Raw genomic sequence first — 18160 nt, 5'->3', positions numbered from 1 at the left:
GCTGGCTAAACCGACAGCCCCATCGCCCACCAGCGGCGCCTCTCTCCCCGCCCCACCCCCGGGGCGGGACTCCCGGCCGCCGAGGCGGGGCCGGAAGCAGCGGCGGCGGCTCGGCCGAATTCGGTGGCGCCACGTCTGGCTCGGTCCCCCTCCGTGACTGGGCGGCAGGAACGGCTGAGTCCTCGTCTTGTCTCTTCTTCAGGGGCCGGTCCGTGGCGAGGCCTCGGCGGCGGCCAGGCACAGCTGCAGCATGTCGGACCTGGGGGACTGGTTCCGAAGTATCCCTCTGATCACGCGTTACTGGTTCGCCGGCTCCATCGCGGTGCCGCTCGTGGGAAAGCTCGGCCTCGTCAGCCCTGTCAACCTTTTCCTCTGGCCTGACGCCTTCATCCACCGCTTCCAGGTATGGGCCGCACTACCGCTCCCGGCGTGCCCCGCGGCGCCCGCTCAGTAGTTCACAGTGCTCGCTGCGCGCGCGGCCTTCTGGGAGTTGTAGTGCACGGCCGCGCTGCGTGGCCTCGCTGGGGCTGCGCGCAGGGCCGGCCGCTCCCCCGGCCTCACTGGAGGCGCCGCGTACCGAGACAGCGCCCAGGGTGACCGGAGCCCCTCCGACAGGAGTGGAGCCGCCGTCCCGCTCAACCTGTACACGGCCTGCGAGCTGGGCCCGGATTTACCGGGTGCTTTGCCCGCAGGCCCAGGGCCCCCACCGCGGTGACAGGCTGCGCGTCCCTGCCAGAGTGACAATCCCTGGCAACTCCGAATCCTTGTAGTTCGTATTGTGCCTCATTGTGGTGTGTTTTTCCTACGTTTTTTATGGGAGTTGTTCTGGTGGGTTGTTGTGCCAAGGAGCTCTATGGCTGTAGCTACAGGTGACTTGCTCAGCTCTGTGTCATCGTGTGGCCGTGACTTTGGGAGCTGTAACTTTGGGCTTGCAGGGTGTGCAAACATCCCAGGCTGCAGCTGGCCCAGGAGGTTTTGAGGCAGAGCTACAAGAGAGACATGGGGCTCCTGGAGCGGGTACTGCTGGGGGCAACAAAGGTGATCAAGGAATTGGAGCATCTCTCTAAAGAGGAATGGCTGAGGGAGCTGGACCTGTTCAGCCTCGAGGAGAGAGGATTGAGAGGGGACCTCATCAGTTTCTGTAAGTATCAGAAGGGTGGTGTCAGAGGATGGACCACTAGCGGGCAGAAACTGATGCACGGGAAGTTCCACCTGAACCTGGTGACCATGCACTGGAACAGACTGACCAAGGAGACTGTGCAATCTCCCTCATTGGAGTTATTCAAGAACTGTCTGAGTGCAATCCTGTGTCATGTGCTCTAGAACTACTGCTTGAGCAGGGAGGTTGGCCCAGATCATCCACTGTGATCCCTTTTAACATCCTATTCTGTGATTCTGTAACGGAGTGTATCTTTTTCACCTTCTGGTTTGGAATTTGAAAAAGCTTCTGTTTGGCATTGTCAGCTTCTGTGCTTAGGTATGGTCCATGTAAACTAACAGCTGATGCCTTGAGGTGTCAGACATGCAGTGTTTCTGGGTGCAATAGCAGTATCAAAAGTGGTCTCAGACTGGACATGTTTTCCTTGCGCTGTGATGTTACAGGTTCGGTGTTGGGGGAGAGCACTCACTGGAGGAACTGAAAACAAAGGAAGAGAAGAGATTTCAATTTTTAAATTTCTATTATCTCATTATATCTTCACTGAATAAAAAAAAAAATAAAGCCATGGCTCTCTCTGTATCTTGATTCATGTATTGTTCCCACAATTTAGTAGCATAAGTGACTGGTTTTTCCTCTAACTCTGTTATTCCGTCTTGAACTGGGATGTTCAGGATTCCGATACTCATTTTGGAAATGTTGCTGCTTGAAGAGCTTGTTCATGAATGACAAGACATTTTCTGTCCTTGCTACGTGCTCCCATGCAGTTGGCTATGCCCAATATTCATAGCTGTCAGACTGTCCCAGAGCAGATCCCAAATGCTCAGAGTAACACGTGCTGTCTGGAATGGTACACTAAAGGCTGTGAGTTCCTTGGCCTCTGTTCAACAGGGAAGAATGGGTTCTGTATGGCTGTTTTTTAAACAGGGTAGCATCCTTGCCAGTGAGTCTCTTTTGCACTACATTAAAGATTCACCACTGCAAAGATGTGATGGAAAGCAGTTTGAAAAGTTGTGTGTTATTTCTGCTGTAGTCTTAATAGCTTTGCTTACTGGATTGAAAAAAAGCCATAAATATAAAAGCTGCTGAAGCAGCAGCAATCGATACTTGGACTATTTTTAATCTTCTTCTTGATGTTCCAAGTTTTCATTCATTATCAAGTAATGAATGTGAATTAAAAGCCTGTGCACATGAGTTCATTCTGCAGTTTATAAATATATCTTTCTCTTTGATCTGGACAGATCTGGCGGCCGATAACAGCAACTTTCTTCTTCCCAGTGGGACCTGGAACAGGATTTCTCTACTTGGTGAATTTGTATTTCTTGTATCAATATTCGTCACGATTAGAAACAGGTATGTTGACCATTAAGTTGTATGCACCTGGTGAGCCCTGCCTGGAGTTTAGAGCTCTTCTTTGTGCCAGTTTATGTTGGTCAACGTGAAACTGCTCTGAAAAGTGATTTTCTGTGGCTGGCTCCTTCCCTTTGGCCTTTTAGGATCTGAACTCTTGATGCTTGTTTCAGTAGGAGGGCCTGGTGCTTTTAGTTGCTGGATTTAAGGAAGTGAGTGAGACAGATTAAAATATGATGTTTACCTCTCTTTTTTCATATCTGATATTTTTTATCATAGAAGAATGATAGAGCATGATGTAATAATGGATTTTTCCATTGGGAGAAAATATCAGTTTTTTCTTGTTTTAATAGAGATGCTTATTTATGGTATTCTGTTGTCTATGTTGAATTGAGAGATATCTCCTACAGAGGAAATCTACCTCTCTGCCTAACAGATGTGTGGAAAAGTTAAGAGAATAGAAGGATTTTCAGTTAAGGGGAAAAATTAAGTGGAAAAAAGGAGATCAGATAATAGACCATTTACCTCAAAAAAAGGATTGTTGGTACAAGGTAGCTGCAAAACTGGTTTCCTTTTGCACTGCCCAGTTCATTAAACCTAGACAAAAATTGGTTCAATTGACATAAATAATTAAAGTATTTGTAAAGCCAGACTACTCCTGAAAGCCTTTGTGAACAAAAATTTCAGTATAGTTCTAATGGAGTCTTAAAACTGATGGTGTAAAGGGGAATGCATTGGAAGATGATGTTTGGGAAGTCCCATGAGAGAGAAGAGATCCCTGGTAGACCTGTCATCCAGAGAGTATTGTGGAAAAATCACATATAAGTCTTAAGAAGAGTAGCAGGGAAAGGGAGGAGTGGTGCCAGATTATATTTGGTTGTTTTCTTGGTGGAAGTTAAATACTAGTTTAATAGCTAGAAATGGTTCCTGCTTCCTTTTGAACCTTTCTGCAGTAGTTTATGAGCACATGAGAGTGCTGGCAGTTCTGCCTGGGCAAAGGTAGGTGCAGTAAGAGTTCCTGGTTAATTATGCAAACTAGAAGACATTGCTGCTTGCAGATATACTTATAAAATGCTCTAGTTGTCTGTGCTGTGGCATAAATCTCATGAAAGGGAGTGAAAGGGAGTAAATTTCTGCTGTGCAAGAGATCCGGATTTTGGAACTGGGAATCATCTGTGTTATTTGAACCAATGCATTTCTTTTATATTGCAGTAATTTTTCTGGGTATAAATTAAGTCCTTGCTTAGGTTTGCCCTTCTTTCTGCGAAAAAGGCCTGAATCCTTCTGTAGTTGTAAGATGTATAAATTGCTGATAATGTTTACAGGTGGTGGAAGTCTGCATTGGTCTATGTCTCCTTTTGTCTGTGAAACTGAGAAAGAGAAACGTCTATTTTCAGCATTGTGTATGGTTTTTGAGCATACACTGCTGCTGCCTGCTAGGTTCAAGTTCAGCTGTCAGAAGTATCTGTATGGCTTTGTACTGTGCTTGTGCTTTCCTAACAGGCCGACCTGTAATTTCCAGAGGAAAGGGAGATTGATGTGTTTTTGTTTTGCTTTGGTTGGAAAAGAACATAACAGCTATCAACAGAGTAAGCAGAATATGCAGGAGTTCACTCCTCAGCTGTATGAATTATGGGATTATGGGTCTGTAGCTCTTCCCAGATGACTGGATTATGCCCCAGGCGTAATGGACCCATGGGATAGAGCTCACTCCATACCTATGCTGAGCTTTCTGGCAGTTTATAGTCCAATTTTCTTAGATGTTCATCAAAAAGTCAACTTAAATGGTTTGTCTGATATTCTTGCTAGCAATCTTGTAGATAATTACAAGAAAAATAATTTAGAAGAATAGCTTTGATTTCTTCCTGTTTTGGAAGGATTCCTGAGCTGGCATTTCTACAGCCTTAGTCAGCTTCTTCTCTTTGTTTGTTTTTATTTGTTGTTATTTGTTGTATGGCAACAGTAAGGGAAAAACCTTCAGTTTTTGTAGTTCTACAGCTGTAAAACTTTCTGATATATTTTTCAAAGCACGTTTTTTTCCTGTCATGCAATTTGTATGGCTGAACTTAAACAATAAAACTGGTATTTTAGTAATTTTGCTTTACATAAGCTGTTCTAAAAAGCTAATGCTTAAAAGATTTTCTTCCTTTAAGAATACTTGTATGAAGCTGAGCAGTACTCACATTAAGCAGTGGCATTCTTTCTAGGCATTTTGATGTTTAATTAGGAGCATGTAATTCAGGTTGTCTGTGATGTGCTGTGTGTGTCACTGTCATTCCTGCTGTCACTGTGTTTCACTCTCACTGGTCTGGGTCTATTTCAGCAATACTCTCAGCAATACTTCCTTTCCTGCCTGGGTTTATATCAAAGTTGATGGGAGTCTTGCATAGATGCTGAGGTCTCTGCAGCCTTTTGCCACATTAAGCAAGAGTGAGAGCTTCAGCTTTTCATGTTTGCAAGGAGTTGCTAGGGGGTTATTTTTTAGTCCTTGTCTCTGTCAGGTCACAAACTCAACTGAGCATCTGAACATCATATCATTTAATATGACCTGCAGGGAATGTTACTCTATTATTTTTGTTTCCAGTGTCCTGAAAAAATTGACAATATTTGGAATGGTGAATTAGACAAGCAGTACAGCCTAGAAGGAACAGAATGTGCTGCACATGTATACCCTCCTTGTCATGTGTGCTATTTTTCTGGAGTATAAAAACCATTGCATCTCTTGAGTCTGATGAGATGATGCAAAGAGGATGCAATTTGCCTAAGTAAGGGCTGGTTTTCACATGACTCAGTCATTAAACTTGGTATTTCTGCTTTTGCTGTGCATATGTATTTCCTTATTCTGTGCTTCTAACCCACAGTTTCACATGAACGATGGGGTCCAACTCCACTTTTGAAGTCTTATGTAGTTAAAACTACTTATCTCCAAAGTCAGTGTGGTCTTTTTTAAGTATAGACACTGCTTGTGCTCTAATGCAGTAGGCTGAATGTCTTATTTTTCAGTCCGTAGGTTGTGCTATTCTAAGGCTTTTTAAAATTAAAAAAAAAATCGTAGACCACAGACTGCATGCAAAGCAACTGTTATTAACTAAGCTTTCTTAGACTTTGAAAAATAAAAGTTGTCCTAATTTTTAGTCAAAATTTCAGTGCCTTTCATAATAATTCTTTTTATTTTCAGGGGCTTTTGATGGAAGGCCAGCAGATTACATGTTCATGCTCCTGTTTAACTGGATCTGCATTGTTGTATCCTTCTCATCATCAAACTTTGAGAAATATTTTGGTTCTCCTGTTTCTGCCTGAAATATGTTCAAAGACCAGGTTTTATCAAGGAACAGTTTTAAAATGTAGCCAATGTTCCTAGGCGAGTTTGTAAAGTTTTAAAGTGTGTAACCTTCCTGAAAAGGTAGTGAGTGGCTTGCAGGGAGAATGTGCTTACACGAATGTGCAGTGTAGGGACTTGAGCTCTGCCTACACGGAGCTGAGCATGTGCTGAGTGAGTGTCCCTGGTGCTGCCTGGGCTGCTTTGCTGAACTGCTCTTGTGTGGGCTAGCACTGAATTTAGTGTGTTCAGGCTGCCATGCAAATCACTGCCATTCCCTGAAATTCATGGAGAGATCCTTTACCTGCTGGGTACAAGTCATCTGAGTCTGTGAAAGCTGTCTTGTGATATCTTCTCTGAGACAATTTCCTGAAGAAGCTGGGCTTGTTGGTTTGGGAATGCTGGGAAACATTTCTGTGAGCTGTGCTGTACAACCTGAATTTTCTTTTAGATCTTGAATGCAAAACTGGGAGGAGTTGTTGATAAACCAGGTGGTTGTGCCACCATTCAGAGGGATCTTTAGAGGCTGGATAAATGGGCTGGCCAGGAATGAAGCTCAGCAAAGGCTGAAGCTCAGAGTCCTGCTCTTGGCAAGGAACAGCCTCAGGCACCAGGACAGACCAGGGGCTGACAAAGCAAAGCATCTTCCAGAAAAGGCCCTGGGTGTCCTGCTGGACACAAAGTTGACCAACCAGCAATGTGCCATTATGGCCAAAGTGGCCACCAGCCCTCTGGGCTGCCCTAGGCAGAGGATTGCCTGCAGGTTGAGGCAGGTGATTGTTCCTCTCTGCTCAGCCTTTGAGAGATGTATGGGTTCCCAAGTCCAAGGGAGATGTAGATGTACTCGAGAGAGTCCAGTGAAGGGTCTCAAAGATGAGTAAAGGGTTGAAGCATCTGAAGAAGCTAGGAGAGCTGTGATTGTGCAGCCTGGGGTGTTGTCATAGAATCATGCAGTAGTTTGAATTGGAAAGAATCTTGAAAGATTATCAACCCCACTGCAATTAGCAGGGACACCTTCAACTAAATCAGGTTGCTCAGAGCCCCATTCAACCTGACCTTGAATGTTTCTAGGGGTGGAGCATCCACCATCTCTCTCTGGGTAACCTATGCCAGTGTTTCACCATCCTAATAGTAAAAAATTTCTGTGTTACACCTAGTCTGAAACAACCCTTTTTTAGTTTAAACCATTATTACTTCTGCAATTGCAAAAGGCCCTACTAAAAATTTTGTCCCCCAACTCTCTCAGCCTTTCCCTAGAAGAGAGGTGTTCCATTTGTCTAGTATTCTGTCTGGTCCCACTCCAACAGGTGCATGTCTTGTCTGTGCTAAGGGGTCTGGAGCTGAAGCACAGGAAATTCCATTTAAATGTAAGAAAGACTGTTCTCACTGTAAGGGCAGTGAAGCACTGGTATGATTAGCAAGAGAGGGTATGGAACCTCAGTCCTTGGAGATGCTCCCATTCTGTTTGTGCTGTTGCTGCCTCCTTGCAGCAATTTGCAGTGGCACAGCAGGTGGAAAAAAGGGAGTGATGACATCGGTGTGAACCAGATTGAGCCAGAAGAGCTGGTGTGTAGAAATGCTTTATCAGTACATTATCTCTAGTAGCATTCCACTATGTGGAGGGAATTGCTAGTCCTGCTGGTCCTGTCCAGCCACAGCTGTAAGGAGGTGCATTTAGTTACGTGGTTATGAAGATGAAGGTTTTCTTTATGATTGCAGGCTGTTGGCTGTGAGCATTTAATTAATCTAATTGTGACGTGACTCAAACTGGTCATTTAAAAGCTTCTTGTTGCTTGTTCCCTGTGGGATGTAAGGACCAACGTGGATGCATGATCTGGGGAAATGCTGGGTGTTAAAAGCATCCTGATCATATTAAAACCATTCGGTGATTATTTCTACTCAGCAGTTACTACTACAGGTTATTTGAGCTCCAGGGTGGGAGAGGAGTATTAAAAGCCTGCATTGATGCACTTTCAGAAATTGCTTCTTTTCTATGACTCATTGGCAATATATTGGTATTTTTTAAATCATCTGGTATTTCTGTAGTTAGAAAACCGAAGTGTCAGTGTTAAACTAATGAAAGAATCCAGTTGTTAAACTTTAATGTGCCTTTCTGCAAGGACTGATTGAGTCTGTAGCTAGCCAGTGTCATCAGGGAGGAAAAGCCAGTGCACCCATCAGCCCTTGGGGTAATGACTTGAAGTGAGAAGTTGAAAGGCTGCCAAAAAGCAGTTATTGAAGCAAAGTTTGTACATCTCTAGATCATTGGAAATTTTAACCTAAAACAGTATAGTATTAATTTTGACTATTAAAGATCTTTGCATGTGTGTTCCATGTGTCTGCAGCTTTTTATTGTTGTAGTCTTTCAGGTGTTTCTGCATTTTCCTTTATGGTGCAATGACAGATAACTGGCTTGGTAATGGACATGCAGGTAAGTGTGGTGCAGTTTCTTAGATAATAATTGTACAAAACAGTATGACTACTTAATGACTTTATAGAGAACCTTACTGGCTTAGCTTCAGAACATAGTTAACCTAGGTTGTTCAGATTATATCAGAATGGGCTGCTGTGTGTGTATTTTTAATTTTTCAGATTGGATTAGCCTCAGCTGAAGGCATTAAGCTTGGATCTAACTGTTATACCTAACCTAGTTAGGGAGCCAAGAAGTAAAAACTGTGTCTTTGTGCAGTCAGGAAATGCTCAGACTTTTACTAAAAAGGACACAAGATATCACCTATGCATTGTTTCTCTTAATGAATGTGGATATGCTTTCTTATTTTTCTATTTAAAAATGATTCTTGGGATTTTTAATCTTCTCAAATTTAGTTCAGTGTGCCTTTTAATTGCCAACAGAAGATTTTTTCTTTTTGAGAAAATACAGCTTAAGTTTGAGACCAGAACTGTAAAGTACAAAATCCTCAGGAATGATTAAAATAGTGGTCCTAAGAACTGCTTTCAGTGAAATAATTCTTATTTCCCCAAATACTAGGGATGAAAATTGGGAAGTGTTTTTTGGACACAACAGAGTGTGTCCAAACTGCATGTCTTCAGTCTGCCTCTGCTAGTCTCATCTTCATCTGTCTCCAACATCTGAAGACTGCACCAATATCTGTAGAATTCCATAAAGAATTACTTTAGCATTTATTAGATCACTTCTTTGGCTCCTTGGTAGACAAAACCAGTGATCATGCATCTCTGGTCTGGAGTGAATTGTGTTAGGGCTGTCCATAACTTTATACTTACACTTTTCTGTGGGGAAGACCACAAATTTTTGAAAAACATGTGGAGTTGCCCACACATTATACAAATTTTAGACTGATTGTATTGATTTATATATTTTTAAGGAGGTACTTAATTTTTTTTTATCTGCATACAAAATATTAATTAAAGAAGGATCAATATTTTTATGTAAAAGTGGGTTTTTTCTTTAAGGGAGTTTTTACTTGTCTTGAGTGGCCTTTGTTGAAATCAAAGAAAAATCTATCAGAAGATAGAGTGGAATAGCTAGATCTCAATTCCTAAGTCAAATGTGTTCAGATATTAGATACTGCCTTTTTTTCAGTAAAATAAAAAGGGTTTTAATAAAGACACTAAAGTTCTTGTGTGGGAAGTCACAGTGCACCGTGGGGCTTGTGAAAGGCTGGACTGATGTCAGGATGCCAGCTTTAATGTGGAATCTGTTAAATAGCAGCACCCCTGAAGGGATGAGTTTTAACTACTTTTCCAAACACAGGAGCTGGTTACAGGATCCAGCCAGTTCATGGAAATGTTACTGGTGCAGCCTGCCTTCAGTTCAGAAATCTGCAGATAGCTAAAGCAATGCTTTGTCTGTCTTTCACTAGAAATAGTCCCATTAGCTAATACAGTCAATGTAAAGAAGTGCTTGAAAGAACCTCAGCTCCTGGCAATGGAGCACAGGTTAACTCCAAGCTCTGCCAAGGCTGGCTGTGGTACCCTGAAATTGGGATTGACTGGAGCACCTTGGTCCTGTGGTGCTCTCATGAGGATGGGGACATAGGTGGCAGTTGGATGGATAACACTTCATCTGGCATATTAGCCTGGCCCAGATGAGAGTGTTTGGGTTGGTGCCATGAAATGATTGTGGCACAGGTACAGGGCTCACTGCTGTAGGTGCAGGTACGAGCAGAGGAGTTCCCTGCAGCTGCTCCTTGGCTTGGCACAGGTTGGAGCCCTTTGCTTTGGCATGGTGATGCAAAGAAGAATGACCAAGTAGATTCTTCTTAACTTTATGGTTTTTGAACAGATCCAGGGCATGTATTGGAAAAGGTTCTGAGACAATCTGGAAAGACTTAAGTGATGTACCATACTTACCAACTACTTCCGAAACATAGCTCCTCTTGCCTGAGTTTCTTGTGCTTCTGTGAAAGTAATGGTAACTTCTTCTTTTTCAAATATTGTAGTTGCTGATGATTCCACTCATCATGTCAGTACTTTATGTGTGGGCCCAGCTGAACAGAGACATGATTGTATCATTTTGGTTTGGAACAAGATTTAAGGTATGTCAGACAGTATATTGGAAAGATTTTTGCCCACAAGGTGCATGTGTAGTGGGGGGCAAAATATAAATATTTTCTCTTATTAAAGGTATCCTGTACTCTCACGTAGAATACTCCTTGAGATGCAGCAAAGACAAAGTTCATAGTCTTCCATGTGGACACTCAGCGTGTCTGTACTGCAAAGATGTCCTGACAATTCATTGTTCTGAAAAGAAGGAAAAAATTCCTGATAAACATTAGCCTGGGTAAAAGCTGTAGGGACAAAATGTTGGTATTTTAAATTGTTTTTTTTTCTGTGTGACCTTGGCTGTTTCTGTCAGATCTTTTTAGAGAAGACTCGCTTGATCATTTCTAGACCTTTTCAAAACCAAAAACTGTAGGACTTTGTTCCAGATGCAAACTTGCTGTGGAGCATAGGGTGCAAAAAGCACATTTGCTTATAATGTTTGAATGAGTATGTTTTGTCTAAAAATGTTAGTGGTTGTTCAGTTTGGAGTAACATCTTTAGGTTGAATCTACTTAAGTTAATAGATCAGGACCTGTGTAATGCCTAAAGCATTGAGATTATGATCATGTTTATTAGTGCAGTGGGAAGTTGAGAGCAGGTTTACATCCTTAACTTGTACTTACTCTCTCCACTGCATTCCTTTTCAGGCCTGTTACCTTCCATGGGTTATTCTGGGATTCAACTACATCATTGGTGGATCGTATGTATTTACTTATATGGCCAATTTGAAGTTATAAAAGCTTTTACAGCTACTTAACTTGCTGCCGAATTTAGGAGTAATATTAAAATAGCTTAAAACTGTATGATCTGACTCATAGTGCTCAGTGTCACATGGTGGTCATTTAACATAAAAGCAAAGAGGAGATGTGCATGTGAGAACTAGAGAACAGAATGCAGATGTGGGCAGAGTAATGAGAGTTTGGTGTGTTTTCTAGTAACTCTCTGCATTAGGCCTTCTCCATACTAAGAAAGTAACATACACTCAAGAAAGATGTTGTCCCCTGGAACCAGCCATTATTACTGGTTTTAGAAACAAATTTAGCTTAACTCTGATAGCGTTGTTACTTCTTTCCCTCATAGACTTGTCCAACCTGATCTTTTTTTCAGTTTGTTAAACAAGGGGAAATGGCAATAAGCCCACAGCATGACATATTAGCCCTTGTTGAATTTTTTGGTCTCTCTTGTTTTGTTTTTTTTACTAAACCCCCTGATGCAGAAATCCTCTCTGTGCACAGTATGGGCCCCCTCACTGGGGACCTGCATTGATTGGAGCCTCTTGGTGCCGCTGTAACATAATTAGTAACAATAACAAGTTTGTGGTTGAGTTATAAAAGGAGGAGATAGTGCAGCAAAACCAAATTGCTTTTTCTGGCTGTGCCTCCTCCTGACTCATCTGTCACTTGTGAAAACTGCTTGCTGTTAGATACCTGCTGTTTCTATGCATGACAGAAGATACTCAAGGGCCTCCAGTCGGCAGTGCATTTACAAAAGTGGGAACAAAACAGTTCAGTACAGCAGGAGACAGGTTGTCCAGTGAAAACAGCAGTAACTTCTCTAGCTCTGCAGATGATTATTTTGGGCACTGTACGGTCTAATTCCCCAGTGTAAACAAGTATTTAGTTGTGTTTTCAATGCAGAATGTAGAGAAGGCTTGGAAGGGAGAGTGGAACAGACTATTGACGTGTTGGCACAGGAGACTGGCCCTTCTAAAGAAGCAGCTGCAAAATGCTGAGGGAAGGGAAATTTTCTATGTGTCACGTCCCTGGCAAAGCCTGGTGGCAGGTGAACAGAAAACTGTCACTCATTTATTTTCAGAGAAGACAGTATGTGAAACCATTCTTTTTCTTTTGCTTTACAGAGTCATCAATGAGCTGATAGGAAATCTGGTTGGGCACCTGTATTTCTTCTTAATGTTTAAATATCCAATGGATTTGGGAGGAAGGAATTTTCTGTCTACACCTCAGTTCCTGTAAGCTGATTTAATTCTTTACCTCACTATTTGTTTGGTCCAATTTTTTGTATGGTTCATCAGACATATATTTCATGGGATCGTAAAGTGTAAAATACTTTGTTAAGTCAACCTTCTTTAGACTCTCATATTGACTGAGCTGGTGAGTCATAAAAATGTACTTGTAAATGGCCCATGTGAGAGTTCTTTGTTGCCCCTTGGGATGGCTTATGTCTTTACCCACTCTTAAGAGTGAGAGTAAATGTCATAGTTGTGCTGCTGAATTGAGCTGCAGTGAAGAGAACTCCATAACAATTATCAGATGGTATATAAAAGAAGTTTTATACTGTAAATGATCTGTTTTCTGTATCCCCATGTATTGTTATAGTAGCTAACAGTTCAGCAATGTCTAACAATAATAGTTGTAGACTTGTTCAGGGCTATAAATGATTCTACTTTGCAGTCTGTACTAGTCACCCTCACTGGGATTGCAAGTCTTGGTTTTTGAAGGGCTTTTTCCTGACATATGTTCATTGTTTTGGCATTGAAATACTATAACCAGAAGCCAAAGTTTATAGTTCAGTTGCCCTTGTCTGCATCCTTTTGGGCTGCAAATATCCCTCCTCTATCAAACTCTAGCAACTCGGTTAATCCTTTTTGTAGCATAAAGTGTTGACTTACACTTTCTGTACCAGTTTCAATGAATGGGGAAGCTTTATATTCTAATTTTGTGCTTGCAAACCCATCTAGTAAACTTAATTTTCCATAAAGATTAGAAGACAATGTTTTTAAAAATGTCTTTCAAGGTAGTAACAGCTCTGAAACTGCCCTCGATCTTGTTGGTTCTATGCAATTCTCTTGTTACCATACACATCCCAGAGATGGAAGTTTCCCAGTGTTTCCATTTGTCAGTGTGCTGAGGCCTTAGATTTGGAAGGAATTCTCTGAAATTCTACTGGGAAAAACCATTTTTATTACGAAGTGTATCAGCTTAGAGGAAGTGCATTGAAAAGTAGAAAGCACAGTCTTGGCATTTACCTGTAAGGTACAGCTGTTTCTCTAACTCCTCCTCCTCTGGTTTCTCTTAGTTACCGCTGGCTGCCAAATAGGAGAGGAGGAGTGTCGGGCTTTGGTGTCCCTCCTGCCAGCATGAGAAGGGCTGCAGAAGATCAGCAGGGTGGTGGAAGACACAACTGGGGCCAAGGTTTCCGGCTAGGGGACCAGTGAAGAATTCCTGTCCTTGGAAAACAGCAACTCTTCAGTTTCAATTGGACATAGAGCCTACCGTTCCTGGTGCAGAGCATGCTTAAGAACTGAGCTCTCTGTAGTACTCTTGGATTTAACTGATTCGAAAGAAAGAATGTTTCTAGTTCAAGAGCAAATTAAAAACTCCAGAAGGAAAAAATGTAGATCTTGCTCCAGGTTAGCCAGTAGTGTCCAGTGTGATTCTGACATTAAAAATAAGCCTTCTTTATATACAGTATTGTCTGTCGCAACAGGATCCATTGGCTGTCCTGTTCCATGATGTGATGGAACAAGCTAGTGGTGTTCTGTGTTGCCTGGTATGTTAAAAGCTTTGTTGACCACAGTAAAGTAAGAATCTAGTATGAGGCAGATGTCTCAAACTAGCCCCCAGGTTTAGGAAGCTGACTTCTTCCATAGCTGTGCTTAAGTTCCAGGGTCTTTGGAAACATTATTTAAGTGATATCTCTCTGCTGCATTCATAAAACAGATATTTCATTTTCGTTATTAAGCTGTGATTTGAGCAAAGCTGTTTCTTGCCATGCAGCATTTGTCCTACGTGCTACATCATGGGCTGGGCAAGGATAAGGTTTAGAGAACTTTCATTTGAAATGGCAATAACAGATACTCACAGAATTGAAATCTGAACTCTTCATGGCATGTTACAAAGCTTGTTCTGGTGAAACTGAAGTCTGGCATGTTTTTTTCCCCCTCAGATCTGTGAATTCTTGGCTTCAAGGTTTCTCTTTTATTGCCAAATTGGGTAGCATAAATACTGCTTAAACTAGAAAATGTAACGTTGTGGTTAAGGGTACTGACTGCAGCATTGTTTAACTGAATCTTTAAAGCTTTAAGGTGTTTAAGAATCGAAGCTGGAAATAATCTTTTGCAGGGTAAAGATACAACATAACAGGTTACTGCAGGACTCTCATTGACAAATAAGAAATTGCATACACTGTTTATTAGTATCTGTACTTTTTTCCCGTAAAAAAATTTGACATGGAAAAGGGAATGATTCTGTACAGTAGTTTTCCTTGCACTGGGTTCCCATGGGCAGAACATGTGGCTAAGATCCAGGAAGCTGTAATGCCAGCCTGTTACTAACTCACTGCATGCTCTTGAGCAAACTTATCTCAGTTTTCCCAGCTGTAAGGAGGACCCGTGCATGTCTCACAGCATTCTTACAAGACAGCTGTCCCTGACCTCCCTAGCTGGGAGGTGCTAGTGAGCAAGTAAGGCTTAGGTTTTACATAAACCCAACTTCAGCTAGGAACACAATTACTCTAAGCTTAGCCAAGACTTCTTAAGTCAGAATGTAGTTGCTCACTTTTTGTTTTATAGTTGGAGGAGGAAGAGCGTTGTCATTAGGATAAGTTCAAGTCTGACTGAATTGCCCTTTAGCATTTGTCTGTTGTTTTACTGGTTAGGTGGGGCATAGAAAGCTCTTCTGCCCCAGCTTAGGTATCTCAGGTAACTGTAAGTAGGTGAAGTGAATCTGGGCTGATACATTTTTATTACTACTTTGTTTCTTCACTAAACTTGGGTTCTGAAGGTGTAAAAACTTGTAAATACTAAGTGATGCAAAGCTGAGTAGGAAATAAGCAGTTAGACTGGAAATTTTAAAAAATGCGTGTTCCATACCTTCACTGCAACTCAGTTTATTGATTAGGCTCATGGAGAAATGTAGAAAACTGGTAATGATCATACTGTGTGCTTAAGTTTCACAAGAACTTGAAGTTCAGAAATCACCTGCCTTTTTTGTCTCTTTGGTGATGAGTTTTAAAGATGCTCGTCTTTTTGTGTAAAATGGTAGGTAGAAAAGAGGAGTGCAGTGTTGTAAATACAGATTTATCATTGACCAGCAGCTGTTATTTGATGTGGACTTGAATAGTCTGAGAATCATCATTTTGATAGGAGTGTTTTTAGTCATAGGAATATAACAGTCTCCAAAGCATTTGTCTTCATTTTGAGTCGGGACCCAACTTTTAAGTGAAGATGCAGTAGTTTGACTCAAACCCCTGGCACACTTAAACTGCAGAATATCTCTGCATGAAAGGCCCAAAGGAAGGCTTGAATGAGAGGAAGCACAGCAAAAGGCATGGCACTGGCCCACTGCATGGGGTCTTCCTTTCTGCTATCTTCTCTAAATTAAGAGGAAAAGGTTTGCAAGGAAAATAGACTTCTTATAAACCTTGATTAGCTTCTGAGCTGCTTCAGGTCAATTTACTTTGTTTATGGAAAATTCACTTCAGAAGTTCATATTACGAGCTCAGTTTGTTTGTTTCTCAGTTTGTCACTTGACCTGAACTGCTGTTTGTCCCCCCACACACATTGATAATGGCAGTCTCTTGTTAAAATGAGTACCTCCTTTCTTATTTTGTACAGATAATTTCCCTTTTTGTAATCAATTTTTGTTGGCAAAGTTTTAAATTAAAATTTTAATCTCTGTTACTGTCTTTGTTTTGCTAAATTGTATTTCAGGTTAAGACAAGCCTTGTGATCTGCAGGTCTGTGAGTATTGTCTGACAGCTGTACTGTGACACACCATCTCCTGCTGTTGATAAAAGTACTCACAAATATGACCTGCTTTTGGGTGGGAGTCTTGTCTCCTCTGATCAGTTGCAAAATCATAAAGTAATTTTCTTTGTCTCTATTTACACCATGAGTTTTGACAGATGGTGTCCTTCCTGGGCTATTACCATTTTACAGCTGGTTTTTATATACTTGATTATTAATCCTTTGTCATCTGGGAGAAAGCATCCTTCTACTTACCCTCAAACTCTGTGAGATTGCTACAGATCACTTACTTTTCTAGAGGTAAGCTTGGAATTCTGCACTACCCTCTCTCTCTGGACTGATATGCACAGCTGCCAGAATTCCTTTTGAGGCTCTTACTGAAACTGATTTGGAGATGGACACATTGAGCATCCTCTGACTCTTCCAGCCCTCAGCGTTCATCTGACTGCACTTTTCTTGTTTGTTACCACTGCAGCATCAAAGAAAATCATGGACTTGCTACATAAAGCACTGTATGAATTAGTTGTGCTTCTTGAACTGGGAAGGCTGGGTCCATACTAAATGGAAGAGTGTGGCAAGTGTGTGCCTTTTGATTTTGCTCCAGCTGCATAAAGAGTCAGAAGAAGAGCCAAGAATATGAAATCAAATACTTCATCTGTCATTCCTGTCACTACTTCTTGGCAACAACTCCTCTCTCAGCACAGCCCAGTGATGTGGTATTCCAGTGACTTAATAAGAAATTATCTGTTGTCATCCAATGGTTGCACTAGGAAAACGGAGAGTCTTTCATTTTCAAGGGAGCTCATTTTTTGCACTGCAACAAACATAAGATTCTTCCTGTGTTTATGTATCACGATGTACCTTACCAGGGAGGAAGATTGCTTTGCCTTGGTGGTTCAGGTAGTGAGCTGGAGAGATGTACTCCAGTTTACAGTCTGAAGCTTCTGATACAACAAATCACTTTGTAATGACTTTGTAATCCTCTTCTGCATCCATAAATTAAGATGATTCATACTCTCCCTTGTTCTGTGCTAGACTTGGGATGATGGATCCATCTGTACTTGCCATAATATGACAGAGCACTAATTTTGGTGAAGATGTTCTTAGCATTGCTATTGCCTGCACTAGTAAATGGATTTTCTTGTTCTAAGCATCCCTAGACTTTTATTTTGCCATGGATGATAGTAACAGTGTGAAGTTCAGAATTGAGTCTGTTGTCATGAGTTGATTAATTAAGCTAAATATTGTAATATATGCATATTAAGCAGAAGTACTGACATCTAAAAGGTGATGATGTGCTGTTCTCAAGAATTGAAAAGATGAGAACACTTCAGCTGCTTGTGTTTTTCAAGCACACTGTTCAGGTGATGAAAGGAATTCCATTTGCAGCCATGGCTCACCCTTTCATCATCTGGAACAGGATCCAGGAGTGATTATACTACTTAGGAGCAAAAGTGCATGAAAGAGCTGTAGCTGTGGGATGCTGGCAAGGCCTCTGCCAAATCTTGTTGATGTTGGGCGAGGGAGAGAGGGAAAGTGATGATGAAACCTTAGTTCTGATGCTTCATTTCTTTTTATTTTGTCCCTTCTCCCAAAGGACAAGGCACTTCCAAAATGCCATTAGAATCAAATAAGATTTTAAGGCCATGTTTCTCTGACTGCCACACCAGTCCTAACCCTTTGTGATGAGGATGATGGCCACTGGAGGTAGTGTTCAAAATCAAAACCATTGACAGTAGTCCTCTTGCATCTCAGTATTTACAAGTATTTCTTAAGAGGATGTGTGTATTTAGTCCTTGGACTGGGTGTGGATTAAAGGACAGTAGGTGGAGCCCTCTATTAATGGTTTCATTGACTCATCTTTGCCTCTGGAGGTGTGAGGATGCCTGTGCCAACCCTTGGCCCTGTCAAGCTGCTTGTTAGATCTCTTCACACTACAGATTCAGGTCACCTTGCAGCATTTAGTTAAATGGAGGAAGTTTCTTTGCAGTTTGTTTCCCTTTGGTTTCAAGTTAGTGTATCAGTTAGCCCTCCCTAATGAACCCCAGGCTTTTTAGTAAACCCTGACAGACCCCTCAGCCTCTTTTAAAATCAAAAGCTCCCT

The 18160-nt window shown here is 41.7% G+C and overlaps 1 protein-coding gene and 1 long non-coding RNA gene across 2 annotated transcripts; both read left to right on the top strand.

Annotated features, from left to right (window-relative positions):
• Positions 1-65: 65 nt before the first annotated feature.
• Positions 66-15990, top strand: DERL1 (derlin 1). Its single transcript, XM_014870133.2, has 8 exons — positions 66-403; positions 2398-2509; positions 5685-5749; positions 8230-8256; positions 10247-10342; positions 10997-11049; positions 12208-12318; positions 13386-15990. The coding sequence occupies exons 1-8, from the start codon at positions 251-253 to the stop codon at positions 13522-13524; spliced, it is 756 nt and encodes a 251-aa protein (XP_014725619.1). The 5' UTR covers positions 66-250; the 3' UTR covers positions 13525-15990.
• LOC148225571 (uncharacterized) lies at positions 415-1724 on the top strand. The gene is made up of 2 exons (XR_015808449.1): positions 415-1141; positions 1603-1724. It is a non-coding gene; the product is annotated as an uncharacterized LOC148225571 (long non-coding RNA).
• Positions 15991-18160: the final 2170 nt, after the last annotated feature.

This window comes from Sturnus vulgaris, chromosome 1, assembly GCF_052056855.1.
Source record: "Sturnus vulgaris isolate bStuVul1 chromosome 1, bStuVul1.hap1, whole genome shotgun sequence".
In the NCBI taxonomy this organism is placed as follows: Eukaryota; Metazoa; Chordata; class Aves; order Passeriformes; family Sturnidae; genus Sturnus; species Sturnus vulgaris.
Note: the sequence above shows the minus strand (reverse complement) of the source record. Positions and strands in the feature narration are given on the sequence as shown.

Bases quoted from the DNA above. Each gene is read 5' to 3' on its own strand.
- DERL1 (XM_014870133.2), top strand. From the start codon at position 251: ATGTCGGACCTGGGGGACTGGTTCCGAAGTATCCCTCTGATCACGCGT. The intron at 404-2,397 runs GTATGGGCCGCA...TGATCTGGACAG, and splicing joins CCTTCATCCACCGCTTCCAG to ATCTGGCGGCCGATAACAGC. The intron at 12,319-13,385 runs GTAAGCTGATTT...GGTTTCTCTTAG, and splicing joins CTGTCTACACCTCAGTTCCT to TTACCGCTGGCTGCCAAATA.